This window comes from Branchiostoma belcheri, unplaced genomic scaffold (genome assembly GCF_001625305.1).
Source record: "Branchiostoma belcheri isolate BF01 breed outbred unplaced genomic scaffold, Haploidv18h27 scaffold68, whole genome shotgun sequence".
Taxonomy (NCBI): domain Eukaryota; kingdom Metazoa; phylum Chordata; class Leptocardii; order Amphioxiformes; family Branchiostomatidae; genus Branchiostoma; species Branchiostoma belcheri.
Genome location: NW_017804331.1, coordinates 428,995 through 447,502, shown reverse-complemented (window position 1 = coordinate 447,502; position 18,508 = coordinate 428,995). Strand labels below are relative to the sequence as shown.

At 43.3% G+C, this 18,508-nt stretch overlaps 1 protein-coding gene across 5 annotated transcripts in view; it reads left to right on the top strand.

Moving 5' to 3' along the window:
- Positions 1 to 17,059, top strand: part of LOC109484035 (cystathionine beta-synthase-like) — a 23,532-nt gene extending 6,473 nt beyond the window's left edge. For 2 of the 5 annotated variants that reach the window (XM_019787215.1, XM_019787213.1), the window contains exons 3-15: positions 3,490 to 3,576; positions 3,884 to 3,990; positions 5,058 to 5,192; positions 6,035 to 6,249; positions 7,130 to 7,199; positions 7,444 to 7,535; positions 8,452 to 8,662; positions 9,288 to 9,393; positions 12,766 to 12,849; positions 13,302 to 13,436; positions 13,699 to 13,813; positions 14,358 to 14,442; positions 15,154 to 17,059. In XM_019787215.1, the coding sequence (XP_019642774.1) occupies positions 3,490 to 3,576; positions 3,884 to 3,990; positions 5,058 to 5,192; positions 6,035 to 6,249; positions 7,130 to 7,199; positions 7,444 to 7,535; positions 8,452 to 8,662; positions 9,288 to 9,393; positions 12,766 to 12,849; positions 13,302 to 13,436; positions 13,699 to 13,813; positions 14,358 to 14,442; positions 15,154 to 15,272 (1,561 nt within the window). In that variant the 3' untranslated portion in view covers positions 15,273 to 17,059. The other 3 variants (XM_019787214.1, XM_019787216.1, XM_019787217.1) reach the window with 3 other exon arrangements.
- The last annotated feature ends 1,449 nt before the right edge of the window (positions 17,060 to 18,508 follow it).

Genomic DNA, 18,508 nt, shown 5'->3' with positions numbered 1-18,508 from the left:
GCACTGTCCTTTGTTGTGCTTGTAACCTGTGGTTTGCAAAAATTTACAAGAAAATTGTATGTTTCACCATTTGACAGTTTTTGAGATAGGGGTGGGTTAGAAGGATACAAGGAGACAACATAAAAAAACAATGGCTCAGATATATGGATGGGTTAATTTGAACACAACATGTTATTCAAATACATATGCTGTTAAATCTGTGTTTGTGTATTTTCCTTTAAATATAGAAACCCATGTAAAACTCTACAAGAATTAACATACATTACCATCTACTACTACAGACTTATGCTAGATTTGCAATAAATACCATATCTGCCATCATGCTGTGGCCCAAAGACAGATCATTTACCCATAAGATCAGTTATGACGTGCGAATGTAGTGTAGACCTGGCCGACGGTGCCCATCTGTGGACCAAACCAGTAATGGCTGTTGTCCTTCGTAGCAGAAAGGTAAGTCCTCGGTCCGGTGTTTCCGAAGAGTCACACGGAAAAGAACCCGCCAAACTTGTCGATAAGAGTAGGGGTCCACCAGAGTGGATCAGAAACGTATATATAGCGCCTTACGCAGCTTGCACTTACGCCGTGACCGGCGGTGCCAGTGCTGGGACATGTGGCGGAGACACAAATTCAAACATACAGACGAACAAACAACGGATTAAATACATGGAAGGACACATTTCGACGAAACAAAATGGAATGAAATGAAAACAAAGTCACAGGTTCAACACAAGATACGCGTGCAAAAACAAAAAAAAAACTGGGTGAACGGCGCACTGTTCAGCTTCCCAATCTTCCACTTTTCGTCGGCCATTTTCACATCCAAACACCGCACAATGGCTCCAAAGACTACCCTTTGAGTCTATTTCACATTCAAACTCCATAGCACCAGCGAAAAATGCAACAGAAAGCACCAAAACCAATGACAGATGAGACCAAAACACTGGCACGCATGTAAACACGCTACATCGCACGGTTCGCGCGTCCGTCCGAAGTGACATTAACCTTTGACCTGGCCCACAATCCTGTGCGGCGCTGGATCTGTGAGAAGGCTTATTGCTTCAGGGTACACTTCACAGGTGGTGTTTTATGTTAGGCGGAGTGAGAGGCTAGGACAGGCTAAACACTGTTTCAGATGAGCCTGCTGCTTCATATCAGAGGGTCTGCATGGGGGGGGGGGTCCTGGCAACGGTTAACGGTAAATTCGGGCGGTCGGCAACGCTTCATGGTAAATTGACAGGCTATACTGATAATGCTTAACGGTGAATTAAAGTAGCCCATAATGCTTAAATAACGGAAAAGGGCATGCAGGAACCCATATCAGTCTGAGCCAGTCAATAATTTGAATAACTTGGTAATTTTTTTTTCGCTATGGACAGGATAATCGGGCTACTAGCAGGTGGGCAACAATAAGAATTTATTCCAGGCCACAAGAAACCGAGTAACGTCACCAACAACTAATAAGACATCAGAAAAAAGCATGCATTCATTAACAAAAAAAGCCTGACTCATTGTGTGGCTGTTCCCATTGCAAAGTCGTGCAGTTCTCTGCGCATGAATGTTAGAATTGACATTCTATTAGGTATGGAGATAGCAGAAACTATGACCCCAGATATGCAAGTGAAAATTCAGTCTATTCATCTTCCACAACCCTTAGGAGATACATGTTCTCAGGGCACAACGCTCACACAAGGAGAAAGGCTGGGCAATTTTGTTGAAGTTTAGTATTTGTGACACACGCAGTTTTCACGTCTGTTGAAGTGGAAGTGAATCCTTTGTGCAGAGGTGATGACCTGGCCTCTCGGGGACGTGTGAGACCCACTTCTCAAGTCATGTGACACTTCAGGCCAGGATTTCGTAACCACATGATACTACTAATATCACATGATAAGGCCATACCAATTTAATTTGTTGGTTCTCGGATTCGCCTCTTCGTTTTTTTCTGATTCGCAAAAAGAAAAAAGATTCTGGTTCTGAATCAACTCAAAAGTGCTTATATTTTATCTACAACAGTTGAGAAAGTCCTTTACTTCCTAGTTGTCACAGTCTTTCCATCTATCAATGCAACTTGGTTTGATTAAAAATTAAAAATTCATTGTTTAAATATTGACTCAGCCTTTTGTTTGTTTGTTTGTGTTGACTTCAAGGCTCCTATCGTAGCATTTGGGGCTATAATATGATGCCTGCATCTGTTGTTATTTTTTTTTTAGCCCTGTCACTTCATATTTTTTCTGAAAAAATCCGAGAACCAACAAATTAAATTGGTGTGGCCTAAAGTCCAGTTTTGTAGCCTTACAATAATTAAAACCCTAACACGATTGGCTGGGAAAAGGCTAAAAATTCTAATCCGAGTTTTCACTCAGAGTCTCATTGTTGACGCCCCATCACATGATTGTCATGATTTATGAGTGAAACTGCAGGTCGTTTCAAAGCCTTTGTTCAGCACAAAGGACTGGGTCCACACCACAGCATGTGGGCCTCTGTGGCGTGATGGGTTTTGTCTTTATGTAGAAGCTGTTTATGAACTGGCAGATGTGGACCAGAATATCTAAACACACTTTTGATACTATCAGTACATTGGGTCTGTAAAAGCATCATTCTACTACATTTGTGCTAGGAAAGAGAGTACTTAAGCTCCTGTTCTGTATAACAGGAGCTTTCTGAATAATTTGCATTATCTTGTCTTGACTTGTATGACTTTTGTTCCTTTTTCGACTTCCAAAAATTTGTCTTCACTTTATTTGCATATCAATCAATAGTTTGTGCTTATAAACCTGCATTTCCCCCCTGGTCTCTCAGTCACTGACGAAAGCTAGTGGATACTAGCTGAAACGTCTGACGTTTTCAAAATCATATCCAGTTGCTTGAGTAACTGCTTTTTGGCGTATGTGATTCTCAGTTTCACATTAAGATTCTACATGTATTTTTTGTGCCTCTTGGATGCAGTCCAGAACTGAGCGAAAGTGAAACTGAACGAAAGTGAAATTTGGAGGGAAGCCTAGTTTTGGGGAAACAAAAACATTTTGCAGGCATGACATCACAATGCGATGACTTTGCAGTAATGTTAGGAGTGAAACTGAAACTTCCTCTTTTAGCCAAGCCAGAAGTCAAATCCCGTTACCATTGGAGTAACAAAATCCAGATATATTTATTAAACCTTCCTAGTTTTCCTGAAGTGAAGTTGTTTTCCTACAGAACAGTTCAGTTGTGGAACTCCTTACCCAACAGTGTAGCGAGTGCTGAAAGTGTTATTTAACAGTTTCAAAACAAGACTGGAATAACCATTGGGACAAGAAGAAATACCAGACGTGAGGAGAGGGTGTTACAACAGGCAGATAGCCTTCAAACATTGAGAGATTCTGAAGGTATTCTAGATCTTAAGGTATCATATTTGTTTTCCCACAGAACTGTTCAGTTGTGTACAGACTGAGAAAACATGTCAGATAACCCAAAGGCGGAGTCCAGCCCCATTGCCGACGACAACGGGCGTAAGTGGATCCCGCCAAACCTGCCCAGCCGCTGCACCTGGCACCTGGGAGTCTCCGCAGACAAGTCTCCACATGTTCACCTGCCCCCCAGGTAAGGACACATGTTCACCTGCCCCCCAGGGCCTAGGAAAAAATGTTGTTTCCTGTTTCAGTCCTGAAAAAATTAGGGATGGTAGGTAGGGATTATCTTTTATTTTTTGTTTCTTCATTTTTTTTATTTCATTTTAATTACAAAATTAATAGCAGTACAGTACTCCAGTCAGAAGCTCTGAGAAAGTTTCTGATAGGTTTCGAAACGTAACCAGGTGAGAGACATTACTGATTATGTAAAAAGAAAATCCCACTGTCCTATTTTCTACCAACCTGATTGAATTATTTTGGAATGTTTTGAATCCCAGGAAACGTCCGGAGAAGGTCGTGCCGAACATCCTGAGCATGATCGGAAACACTCCGCTGGTCAAGATCAACAACATCTCCAAGACCTTCGGGGTCAAGTGCGAGCTCTGTAAGTCTAATAAGTACCTTATCCTCCTCTGTCTGAATGAAGATTGGTGTCCAAATCATTATCAGGACAGCCACATTTTGTGTGATTTCTGTACGTTGTGTTGTGTTTTAGATGTGAGGTGAGTTCTGTAAATCTGTTGTGTGTTGCATTGTTAGGCCACGCCAATTTAATTTGTTGTTTCTCGGATTCGCCCTGTCCATTTTTTTTCTGATTTTGCAAAAAAAAATTTTTGGTTCCAAATCAACTGCAAAAAGACTTGAACTTGGCTTGAACGGTTGAAGAAAGTCCTCTTCTTCCTAGTTGTTAAAGTTTTTCAATGTAACAATGCAACTTTGTTTTGTTCAAAGTTCTAAACATTGTTTTGATTATAAACCAGCCTGGTATGTTGACTTCATAGCTCATATTGTACCATTTCCGGCTCTCACAGGGTGCTTTGGCCTGTTTTTTTTTTTTTCGCCCTGTCGCTTCATATTTTTTCTGAAAACATCTGAGAAGCAACAAATTAAATTGATGTGGTCTTATAGCATTATACAAGTGAGTTGTATAATGCTGACTCTGGTGTTGTATCATAGATGCGAAGTGTGAGTTCTGTTGTGTTGTTCTAGATGCGAAGTGTGAGTTCTGTTGTGTTGTTGTAGATGCGAAGTGTGAGTTCTGTTGTGTTGTTCTAGATGCGAAGTGTGAGTTCTGTTGTGTTGTTATAGATGCGAAGTGTGAGTTCTGTTGTGTTGTTATAGATGCAAAGTGTGAGTTCTGTTGTGTTGTTCTAGATGCGAAGTGTGAGTTCTGTTGTGTTGTTATAGATGCAAAGTGTGAGTTCTGTTGTGTTGTTCTAGATGCGAAGTGTGAGTTCTGTTGTGTTGTTCTAGATGCGAAGTGTGAGTTCTGTTGTGTTGTTCTAGATGCGAAGTGTGAGTTCTGTTGTGTTGTTCTAGATGCGAAGTGTGAGTTCTGTTGTGTTGTTATAGATGCGAAGTGTGAGTTCTGTTGTGTTGTTCTAGATGCGAAGTGTGAGTTCTGTTGTGTTGTTATAGATGCGAAGTGTGAGTTCTGTTGTGTTGTTATAGATGCGAAGTGTGAGTTCTTCAACGCTGGTGGGAGCGTGAAGGATCGCATCGCCCTGCGGATGGTGGAGGATGCGGAGCGGGAGGGGAGGCTCAAACCCGGCGACGTCCTCATCGAACCAACGTCAGGAAACACAGGTCAGTTTTATCGGGGTAGCAACAGGCTGTATAACAAGGTCCTTTTGTTTTAAAGTTAAAACTTTAATCCAACACAAAGAAGTTCTCTATCTCACCTAGAGTTTTCGACCAGTCACTCTGGTCTTCCTCAGTAGACTGACTGGTAGACGATGTCGGCCCCCGTTGCGGTTAAGTGAAGGGCGGTGGGCCCTGATGTAAATAGCCTCATTCACAAATAGTCTTGTTCAGTGTCCAAACTCCTTACAGTGTCAAGTGAAACAAAGTGTCCGGGTGACTCTGTGTGGATGTGTAACCTGGCTTTTGTTTACAACCATTCGGTTTTCACATCCATTGTTTCAATGACTGTTTATCGCCCTCTTTGGCAATGAGGTTGGCCTTGCCTTGGCAGCTGCTCTGCTTGTAGTGTACATGTTTTATTGTTCCCCCTGCAGGTATTGACCTTGTCCTGGCCGCTGCTCTTAAAGGGGTTACCGGTGCTATGTTTGTAGGCCTTGGCAGCTGCTATGCCTATAGTGAACAAGTTTAACTGTTCTGCAGTCTTTTCTATGCCTGTAGTGTACATGTTTTATTGTTCCCCCTGCAGGAATTGGCCTGGCCCTGGCTGCTGCGGTGAAAGGGTACCGCTGCTCTGCTTGTAGTGTACATGTTTGTAGTGGTTAACTGTTGTTTCCCCTGCAGGAATTGGCCTTGCTTTAGCCGCTGCGGTGAAAGGGTACCGCTGCTCTGCTTGTAGTGTACATGTTTGTAGTAGTTAACTGTTGTTTCCCCTACAGGAATCGGCCTTGCCTTGGCTCCTGCTGTGCCAGTAGTGAACATGTTTAACTTGTTGTTCTCCCCTGCAGGAATTGGTCTGGCCCTGGCCGCTGCGGTGAAAGGGTACCGCTGCATCATCGTGATGCCCGAGAAGATGAGTATGGAGAAGGTGAACATCCTCCGCGCCCTGGGAGCAGAGATCGTGCGAACCCCAACCAGCGCCTCGTTCGACGCGCCCGAGTCTCACATCGGAGTCGCACAGCGTCTGAACCAGGAGATCCCAAACTCACATATCCTTGATCAGGTACGACACACACACACGCACACACACACACGCACACACAAACTCACATATCCTGGACCAGGTACCACATACACACGCGCGCTCACGTTTGCACGCGCGCACACACACACACAGCGTCTGAACCAGGAGATCCCTAACTCACATATCCTCGATCAGGTACGACACACACGCGCACACACACACACACACAAGCACAAACACACACACACACGCACACAGCGTCTGAACCAGTAGATCCCTAACTCACATATCCTCGATCAGGTACGACACACACATGTGCACGCGCGCGCGCGCACACACACACACACACACACACACACACACACACATACACACACACAAGCACACACACACACACACACACACACACAAACTCACATATCCTCGATCAGGTACCAACAGGCAGAACATAAAAGCTAGTCCATAAGCCTTCTTCAGGCCATAGGGGCAGTGGGTTGTTATTTAGGTAAAGGTAGTCCTACATGTATAGCCATTTTGGGGCCATAGGGGAAGTGGGCTGTTATGTACTGTGTCTAGGATACAGTATTGGAAGGTGGACCTTCCAATGCCTTTTACCTTCCCAACAGAAGCCAGGTACATGCACACATTTTACACCTGGGTGGAGTGAGGAGAGTTATGTTAAGTGCCTTTCCCAGGGACACAATGTCTAGTCGGGCCACTGCAGGCCATGAAATAGTGAAAGAAAGTATTCCAGAGCAAGATGTTTGTCCCAACTTGTAACTGTGGAGCCAAAAGTTGATTGACAACGTAGCCAGCACATGTACAATGTTAATGCATGGTTTAGCCAAGAACAGAGCACTACTGGTTGCAGTAGTGCTAATGTACATGTACTAAGATGTTGAACCCTTTTTCTTCCCAGTATCGGAACCCCAGTAACCCCATCGCTCACTATGATGGGACAGCTGAGGAGATCATAGCTCAGTGTGATGGTGAGTTTTCTCTTGTACGTTGTACATGGTGATACTGAAGCATTTGATATACACATCAATGTTTATTCTTTGATAGAACAGAAGATTGTTTATGCTGACACTATCATGGGAGTTACATTTTGTTTATGCCCATGGACATGGTTGTAGCTGGGACAGGGAGAGGGTTTGATAGAACTTGATAGAAGATTGTTGAGTTGAGTGAACTGAATGAGTTGACACTAGGAGATTTTTTGTTCTTCCTCAGGTCCAGTTGACATGGTTGTAGCCGGGGCAGGGACGGGAGGGACCATCAGTGGACTGGCCAGGAAGCTGAAGGAGAAATATCCCAATATTCAGGTGCGAGAGACAAAACCAGAGATAGTCAGTCTGCAGAGAACTGTTTCAGGTTTCTAGGAACAAATGCAAGCGTGATTTGAATACAAACATGTATTTTTGTCCCCCCCAAAAAAATTATCTAACTACTTTTATGATCCAAATGTCAGCCCACAAAATTTAATCAGCCACTTACGTCTTGTCACCACCTTCATGTATATATAGACTGGTTTATTTCGAAAGGAACATACATACAACATACATATAAGTTGCTAATTGCAGCCCGCGGGCTGAATTGGGCAGCTTTTACAATGGGATACACAGGTAGAATATATTTAACATGTACATAACTTAAGCATAAGCATCAAATATTGCACTGGATTATTGCACTTTTTATTGCACTAGATTATTGCACTTTTATGTTAAAATTACATCGTTACAAGATCGGTTACAAATTACATGATATAGCATAAAAACGATTACAACAAACATAAGATAAAACACTATTACAACATATAGAGCTATTATAAAAAAATAATCTACTATAAGTCCAAGGTGTTCAATATGTGCAACATTGAGGGAACCGGGCTACGTAGATATCTTTGTGTCCCTTTGGGTGGTTTGTATCGCCGTGTTTGCCTAAGCTGCATATTGTGTGGGTGGTTACTGTCTGCAGGTAGCCAAGGGGCATGCCTAGACCTTGTAACTGGATTACATGAGATCCAAGTCATGCCCCTGGAGACATAATGTAGCTGAGACGTACAAATGTACACTCATTACTTTCTTTGTTGTACAGATTGTTACTGTTGACCCTGAGGCTTGCACACTGATGCTGAGGCTTGATGCCTGCCATTTGCCTCTATACTGTGGGTTCACGCTGTGTAAGTGGAGGTGGTGGAAGTCCTCCCTTATGTTGTTCATCCTTCTTTGTGTTGCCCAGGTTGTAGCTGTTGACCCTGAGGGCTCGGACCTGGCCGAGCCAGAAGAGCTGAACAAGACGGACACAAACTTCTACGAAGTGGAGGGGATCGGGTACGACTTTGTCCCCACCGTGCTGGACAGACGGGTGGTCGACAAGTGGTACAAGTCCAACGACAGGGAAACCTTCCTCATGGCCCGCAAACTCATCCAGGAGGAGGGGCTGCTGTGTGGTAAGAACACTGCTCTTTCATTCACTCTTTCACTGTAAGAACCATGCATGAAAGACTTACAAAATGCAGAGTACGAATTGTGAATCTGTATAGTATTGTAAGCCCACGTGCATTGTAAGTTTTTGATTATGTAAATGTTAATATTTATGTTAATATCCATCTGTAAATTTCCAACAGGTGTGGGTTCTGGTAGTACAATGGCAGCAGTTCCGTGAACATGTCCATTTTCCTTACACTATGAAATTTACCATGAAGACAAAGTGAATGACAATGTGTTTCAGTGTTTCTATGCTGTGTACTATTCCCAGATGACAGTTATGGTAGTGCCATGGCAGCGGCTGTAACGTTACATGTTCTGTGAACATGTCCATTTTGCTCAGACTATGAAATTTATACCATGAAGACAAAGTGAATCACAGTGTGTTTCAGTGGTTACGTTTCGATGTCTATCAGACACCTTCCTCATAGCTTCTGAGGAAGGTGTCTGATAGACATCGAAATGTAAGCAGGTGAGAACCTTACTGGTTGTGTAAGAAGAAAATTCTATACCCTAAGTATCTTCCAACCTGATGAAATTATTTACGGAAAAAAGGAGTGTGTTTCAGTGTTTCTATATTGTTCCCAGGTGGGAGTTCTGGCAGTGCGATGGCAGCGGCTGTTCAGTGTGCCAAGGACCTGAAGGAAGGCCAGCGTTGTGTGGTCATCCTGCCGGACTCCATAAGGAACTACATGTAAGTTCTGTTTCCTAGTGGGATATACAGTTAACCCTAACCCTGCCGGACTCCATAAGGAACTACATGTATGTAGCTTTCATAGTGGGATATACAGTTAACCCTAACCCTGCCGGACTCCATAAGGAACTACATGTAAGTTCTGCTTTCCTAGTGGGATATACAGTTAACCCTAACCCTGCCAGACTCCAAAAGGAACTACATGTAAGTTTGCTTTCCTAGTGGGATATACAGTTAACCCTAACTCTGCCTGACTCCATAAGGAACTACATGTAAGTTCTGCTTTCCTAGTGGGATATACAGTTAACCCTAACCCTGCCAGACTCCAAAAGGAACTACATGTAAGTTTGCTTTCCTAGTGGGATATACAGTTAACCCTAACCCTGCCAGACTCCATAAGGAACTACATGTAAGTTCTGCTTTCCCAGTATCATCTACAGTTAACCCTAACCCTGCCGGACTCCATAAGGAACTACATGTATGTAGCTTTCCTAGTGGGATATACAGTTAACCCTAACCCTGCCGGACTCCATAAGGAACTACATGTAAGTTCTGCTTTCCTAGTGGGATATACTGTAACAGTTACCTACCTACCTACTGCTCCACCGCATATCAGCTACTGCTGAGGCGGGCCATCATTGATTTCCATCTTCCTCTGTCTTGTGCTGCTCGTTGCGCCCCCTCCCATTCGCAACCCATCACTGTAAGGTCTCTTTCCACTGTTTTTCTCCACGTCATACTCTGACCGCCCCTCTTCCTTTTTCCTTGTGGACACCACGTTAACACCACTTTTGGCAGTCTTTGCCTTGGCATTCTAGAAACGTGGCCTAGCCACCTCAGCCTTGCTCTTTGTACTAGTTTAGAGAGCTTTGGCTGACCTGTCCTACGCCTGATCTCGTCATTGCTAGTGTGTTGTTGCCACCTGACTTTTAATATGGCCCGAAGCCATCTCTGATCCGCAACGTCCAGCCGTTTTTCCTGATTGGAGGTCATTTGCCACGTCTCAGACCCGTACAGGACTGTAGACAGCACACATGCATTGTATATCCGTATTTTCGTACCAATCTTTATATGTTTATCCTTCCAGATTCTTTTCAGTTTCGTAAATGCAGCTGCCCCTAGCCCAATCCTTTTTCCAATCTCAACACTGACGTTGTTCTCTTTGTCTGCTGTGCTACCCAGATAAGTAAATTTGGATACCTCCTCCAGATCTTCCCCATCCAACTTGATGGCCACTGCTTTCTCCTGGTTCACTGTCATTACTTTGGTCTTCTTCTTACTTATGCATAGCCCAACAGATCGACCAGTGACAGACAGCTTGTCAGTTTTTCCCTGCATCTTCTGTCTTTCCTCACTGATAAGAGCGAGATCATCGGCAAAGTCCAAGTCCTCCAGGTGCCCATGTCTAGTCCATGGTATCCCTTGCTTCTTACCTTCTGTCACGGTCTTCATCAACCAGTCTATAACCAAGCCAAAAAGAAGCGGTGACAAAATACAACCCTGCCGCACTCCTGTGACCACACTAAACCATTCCGAGATGTCACCACTATCCAACCTGACTGCACATTCACATCCGTTGTACATCTCCTTGATGACCCTGGTGAGTTTTTCTGGTATTCCATAGTGCCTCATTATTGCCCAAAGCGAAGGTCTGTACACACTGTCAAACGCTTTCTCAAGGTCCACAAAGTTGATCGTAAGTGGTTTGTCCCTAGCTACATACTTCTCCAGTATTTGCCTGAGCACAAAGATCTGATCCGAACATGACCTCCCACTTCTAAAACCGGCTTGCTCTTCCCGCATGACCTCATCTACTGCCTGTTTAATTCTGCTGGACAAAAGTGATGCTAGCACTTTTCCCGGCACAGAAAGTAGGGCAATTCCTCTCCAATTATCACAACATGTTAAATCACCTTTCTTTGGCAGCTTGACGATTATTGCCCGTTTCCAGTCTTTGGGTACCTCCCCTGTTTCCAAGACAATGTTGCATATTGTGTATAGCCATTCTGTGGACGCTGTACCCCCTGCCTTAATCTGCTCTGCCGAGATGTTATCAATTCCTGGGGCCTTCCTTGGCTTTAGCCTCCCTATGGCCTCTTCTACTTCCTCCATTGAGAAGGGTTCAACCTTAATTGGTAAGTCTGTGTTGGCTGGTGGTATTACTGGTGGGTTTGTGGGGATTGGTCTGTTGAATACTTCAGAAAAGTGCTCAGCCCACCTTTTTCCCTGACTGTGTTCGTCCGTTAGTAAAACTCCATCTTTATTCTTCACTGGCTGTAACAGTTTTTGACCTTTTGTGCCAGACAGAATCTTAATTTTCTCGAATACAACTCGGGTGTTACCTGCTTTAGCCGCCTTTTCTGCTTCAAGCGCCTGCTCATCATACCATTTCTGCCTATCACTATTTGCTAGGTCTCTCACTTTCTTTGCTTGAGCTACATATTTTCGACGGGTAGCACGGGTATTTCGGTTGCATACTAACTCTTTAAGTGTTCCCCTCTCTTCAATGGCCGCCCATGTCTCCTGTTGAATCCAAGGTTTGTTTGGTTTTCGTTGTTTCTCTAGGTTACTTGCTGTGAATGAGTTCACTGTATTACTGTATTTTTGGTATACCTCCTCTGCATTAGCTTCAGGATTTACCCCTGCAAGATTCTTTCTCAGCTCATCCTGATAGGCTTTGTTCGTGCATTCATCATATCTTAATTTGTCAAAATTATACTGTATATTCCCTTTCTTTTTCTTCTGTTGTTTGAACTTAACCTTCCATTCTGCAACTACGAGGTGGTGATCACTATCAATGTCTGCTCCTCTGTACACCCTGCAGTTGCTTATGGTTTGCCTTTGCCCTATTGATATGCAAATGTAGTCAATTTGGGTTCTTGTTTGTCCGTCTGGGGATATCCATGTTCTTTTGTGTATATTGGGATGTCTAAACCATGTACCCGTTATGCCAATTCCATATGTACTGCACAATCCTAGAAGTCTTTCCCCATTATTATTCCGTGTGCCAACCCCTTCTGTGCCAATCACATTTGCGAATCCTGAGTTGTCAGATCCTACTTGGGCATTGAAATCTCCTAGTAGCAAGACCATGTCAGACAGTTAACCCTAACCCTGCCGGACTCCATAAGGAACTACATGTAAGTTCTGCTTTCCTAGTGGGATATACAGTTAACCCTAACCCTGCCGGACTCCATAAGGAACTACATGTAAGTTCTGCTTTCCTAGTGGGATATACAGTTAACCCTAACCCTGCCAGACTCCATAAGGAACTACATGTAAGTTGCTGATTGTTCATGCTGGTCATGTTGTGCTGGGTTCCCTATATAATCTCCTGTATATAATCTGTATGTTGCTGACTTGTTCATGCAGGTCGAAGCACCTGAGCGATGACTGGATGTCGGAGAGGAACTTTCTGGAGAAGACGTCGGAGGGGGCGGAAAAGAACAAACCCTGGTACGTCTACAGGACTGGGGGGTCTAAAGGCACTGTTGTGGATGATGCTGTGTTATGTGTGCATGTGTGTGTGTATGCATGTGTGTGAGTGTGTGTGTGTGTGTGTGTACATGTAGGTCCACCATGCTGTGCCGTGTCGTAGGTGGTCCGTACTGTGTAATAATGTTTGTCCTATAGATCCTGGAAATTGTATAATCATCGTGTTGTGATGTCTCCCAGGTGGTGGGACATGAAGGTCCACGACCTGCAGCTGCACCTGTGTGTGTTGTGTTGTGTTGTAGCTGTTGTGTTGTAGTTGTTGTAATGATGAGTTGTAATGATGCTGTGTTGTTGTACAGGTGGTGGGACATGAAGGTCCATGACCTGCAGCTGCACCTGTGTGTGTTGTGTTGTAGCTGTTGTGTTGTAGCTGTTGTAATGATGAGCTGTAACGATGCTGTGTTGTTGTACAGGTGGTGGGACATGAAGGTCCACGACCTGCAGCTACACGCGCCCATCACCGTCCTGCCGACCGTCACCTGTGCAGAGGCCATCGACCTCATGAAGACAGAAGCCATCGACCAGATGCCCGTGGTGGGGGAGGCAGGGTGAGTTCTTATCTTCACCAGAGTGTGGTTCAAGTACGGCACGCTAAGATAATCCTCTGGTTATTCTTAACCCTTATCATTTGCCACGTAAGCAGGTGAGAGACGTTTTATTACTGGCTGTGCCAAATAAAACTCCAATGTCCAATGGCCATTCGTCTTTTGGATGTACCAGGAAATGGCACTAACAAATACCAGCCGTTATGTTTTGTCGGCGAGCTGTAGAGTAAGCATGAGATTTACGGCCACCATTTTTGCATTGTAGGGAGATCCTGGGCATGGTAACCCTGGGCAACATGATGTCACAGCTGGTGGCCGGCCGCGTCAACAGCCAGACGCCCGTCTCCCACGTGCTCTACAAACAGCCGCAGCAGGTGCAGGTGGGTACACTTACAAACAGCCGCAGCAGGTGCAGGTGGGTGCACTTACAAACAGCCGCAGCAGGTGCAGGTGGGTACACTTACAAACAGCCGCAGCAGGTGCAGGTGGGTACACTTACAAACAGCCGCAGCAGGTGCAGGTGGGTACACTTACAAACAGCCGCAGCAGGTGCAGGCGGGTACACTTACAAACAGCCGCAGCAGGTGCATGGGTACACTTACAAACAGCCGCAGCAGGTGCAGTTTCTCAAGCAACTTGATAGATTCTAAAAACAGACGTTTCAAGTACATTGTAGCATCTACTACATTTCATCAGTTTCCAAATATTAGCTGAACTCTTAACTATTATGTAAAAACTGTGGTTCATATGAGAGGAAAGGATATTTCAGAGGCTTCAATAATCACTGGCAAAAGCACAGCTTCAAGAGAATAAGCAGACAAGAATCTGTTGCATAAGAGCAGTATATTTGAAGGCTTGAGGTTTGGTAGTTCCCATGTAGGGAAGTGCTGTTGTATGACTGACAGTTGTTTTCTGTTGTTGTAGATAACCCTGGACGACACCCTGGGCAGCCTGTCTCGTATCCTGGACACGCAGCATTTTGCTCTGGTCATCCACGAACAAAGACAATGTGAGTTCTGCACTCAACCTACACTTTCTCTTACACATTACAGGGATATATGCATGTTGACATTTTGTCAATGGAGTTTAGAGTGAACTTCAATAACAGTTCAATCAATAACAGTTCAATAACAGTTTAGTCATTTTAAAAAAAGCCTCGCAGCCTGTAGAAAAACATGCTGAATAACACTGATTTTTTTACAGTTACTTGTCTGGCAAATACAAATTAACATTGCAATACATATACAAACACACGAACAAAAACATTACAAAAAGCCTCACATGGGCACAGGTATATTTTCTTCATACTATATATCGGTAGTATAATGTCCAACCTGAATCTTTCTACCAAACCCACTTTAGCAACCTTTTGACTTACAACGTTAATGTTTGCCTGTGGTACCCCTTTTTTTCCAAGACTGAGACTGAGTTTTGGGCTCACTTCTTTCTACATCCTCAACAGTTTCTTTTCTAGCTAATAGGAGATTTTCATTGTTCCACACAATATTACCGGGATGTTGTTACAATTTGTCAATGTTTAGAGTGAACTTCACGGGTATATTTTCTTCAAGTTTTCAACATCAAGCTCACTTTAGCAACCCTTTGAATCATAGAAATCGGCACTGATTTGCTTTTGAGCCAAGGTTTGTACAGATGTTGGGCTAGTGCCCCTGAAAATTCTAACAAGGTTTGGACTTTTCTTTGTGTGTTTCCCTCTCAGTAGACGGGGGTAGTGAACTCCAGTCCAAGAAAATGATTTTCGGGCTGGTGACGGCGATCGACCTGCTGAACTTCATCACGCACCATCCCAAGAGCAACAACGGCAAGAACGGCCAGTGATGAGCCCGGCCAACACGTAGCTCCAGAAACGAGGGCCTGCATGGGGGGGTAGTGATTACAAGTTACGCAAAATTTTTGCCACCGAGTACAAAGTATGTTACATTCTCAGATCTGATTATAAACAATTGCACGTTAAGGCTAGTGTACTGATTAGGAATTGCGATAATTTGGGAGGGCTGCCTACGGATTACGGAGACTTAAAATGGCCTGATTACGCCTTACGAAAAGAGCACATGCAGGCCCTCAGAAAGGAGCCAAGTTGGGAGCCTGCAGCTTGTAATTCCTCCATGACCACTTCCAGAAATGGTTTGGTTACAGTTTGAAACGCAATGATGTCCCCTTCTGAAATACATGGAAAATACCAGGAAACTATAAAGGTCACATTTGCAAAGCAAATGCATGATGTTTACTTTCACATGGTCTAGCCTAGTAAACCACTGCTCTGTTCTCTCTTACTCAAACATATTCATTATATAGTGACCAGCCCCTCCAATTCTCCTACCACTTTCTACATAATGTTACTTGTTCTACTTCTGACTACATGTAATACCAAACCATCGGTTACCATGGTGACAGTCCTCTGGCCCAGGTCATTGACCTTATTTGTTTGGAGAAGAGGTGGATTTTACATTAGGAGATTTAGGTAATAAAGAGGTCTTTATGTTTTTCTTCAAAAGTGTTAATAAGGTTTCAGGAGCTTTAAGATTGTCAATTTTTTTGTGGTTGTATTTTATCTGAAAATTATTTTCACATACTGGCTAATTAATCAATTGTAATAAATGTATACTGAGCTGCGGAGATATTGATTCTGCAAGGAATAAAATAATATCATGTATTATACATACAGGAGAGCAGACCATAATCAGTTGTGCCAATCTTGGCACTCAAAAGCTTCATTTTGCCATCAGTGGTATTCATGTATAGAAAATATTAAGAATTGCTGCTTTTTATGATTAGTTTTCTTGACAGATCAGATCTACTCAATGCATTGTTGTCATCTACACAATGTTTGGTTACAGCATAGGAGGAATTATAAGGTGAACTAACTTGTTCAATAAGGATAGAAAAACCACCGGTAGCTTCTTGTTGCAGAATCTTTTGTCTTACAGTTGAGTTATAGTTGATAGCATTAATATTTGTTCATTTTAACATGCCTAAGCGTGAAAACTTAATGTGTTACATATGAAAACAGGTAGAGTTTCCACTGTATTATTTTGACATACTGGACCACTATCATATTATTATGTTTCGACACAAGAAATCAAAAGGTGACTAATTTTTTTGTGAATAGTTACAATTTGGATGTTGAAGATTCATTTTCTCACTTTTTATGTCATATTCAGAGATGTTTATTACTTAAGAGACTATGATTGAAACCAGTATTACCAAGGTTCTATTGGCTAGGTGACTGAAACTAAAACTGATTTTTCAGTGCTGTGTAGTGCTGTTAGAAACAGGTTGTGACGGGTTTATATGTGTTTGATATGCAATAAGTATGTGTTAAGGGAGGAATACAATCAAACATTGGCTGGCTGAGCACCAGGTGTGGGGACTGGCTATTTTCATAACCTCCTTTCAAATATCTGTCAGTTCAACAATGGAGAATACAAACTACATTATGTCCTTGAGCTGCCAGAATGTTTGATGAAACAAAAAGAATGTTATCAAGTGTCTTGCTATGAAGTGTACAGTGTAGGTGATCACTTTTCCTTCAGTGTCTGCTGCACAAGAGGTAATATTTCATGTACTCTTATGGGATGACATTAAATAAAGTTCTTAAAACTGAAGGCACAAAATGTCTCCTCTGATGGATTTGCCCACATGTGCACATGTAGGTCATCAAGTAATCTCCAAGCAGATCCTACGGTGGCAAGACAGTATCAATTGTACCGATGAGTGAACGTTTGTGGCTAATGGTTACTCCTCAGGCCAATGGATACTGTCTTGCCACCGTAGGATCTGCTTGGAGATCATCATCAATGAATTGCAGTTGTGTTTTTGATAGTTGTGAGGCACTACGTACTGATGTTTTGTGTCGAGTCCAACATGGCTGTGAATGTGAGATCAGGAACAGAGAAAGCAACTGTAAGCTTCAATCTGTGGAAAGGTGATTTAATGTACCTATTTATAGTGACTTTGTAATGTTTAATGACAACCTTGAAGTATCCACTCATAGCAAGAGTTTTGCATACAAGATAGAAACCTTTCTAATGTGTGTATTCAGTAATCTCTCTTTTGGTTGCTACTGGACAGTATCAAACTCGCATGGCAGTGTCCAATGAGCTCTTAAAAAAGAACTTAAAAAAATAAAGCAAAATAAAAAACCTGAAATAATATCAAAATAAACCAATGGCTAAAAATGTGCTTGGAGAATATGTATTTACTAGTATTACACATCTAGCCCCAGTCACAGGTACCTGTTTTACTGCACAGTTAGGCCACACAAATTTAATTTTTTGGTTCTCGGATTCGCCTCTTCATTTTTTCTCTGATTTGCAAAAAAAAGCTCATATTTTGCCCTCAACAGTTGAGGAAAGTCCTTTTCTTCCTAGTTGTTACACTTTTTCCATCTATCAATCCAGTGGTTTGATTAAAAGTTAAAAATTCATTGTTTAAATTTTATCCCAGCCTTTTGTGTTGACTTCATGGCTCCTATCTAAGCCTTTGGGGCTGTAATAGGATGCCAAGACCTGTTTTTATTTTTTTTATTTACGCCCTTATTTTCGAGAACCAACAGATTAAATTGGTGTGGCCTTAGATAGCAGTAGTGTTAGAGAAAAACCCATTTCGTCCATAGGACCCTTGCGTTTGGGCATCCACGTGTGGCTAAGCCATAGAGACATAACAGGTGTTACTCTCTGAAGCTTACAGTTAATTGTGTGGGCAACAGTTGTTATATACGTCTTTATGTGGTCACGTAACTTTAAATTATGGTCCAGGCTTGACATCGAAGCTATTACAGCCCCGAAGACACAGCCTGCCCCAACTAACATGCCCCAACCACGTAAGACCAGGCTAGGTGAGACCCCAGCACGATAACCTCGGTACCGGCCACCTGCCGGCTCCCATGACCGGTGTCCGGCCGGGTGTGGCCCCGCCCCAGGTCCCAGCCCCCCCGAAGCCTGGTAGCTTCAGGCTAGCACGGTGAGCCCGATAACCTGTGTCCTGGATGCCAAACTCGTTTCGGGCCGTTAGCCGTTTCCCTTCGGCAGCAAAGAACCCTTCACCCGCCTTTC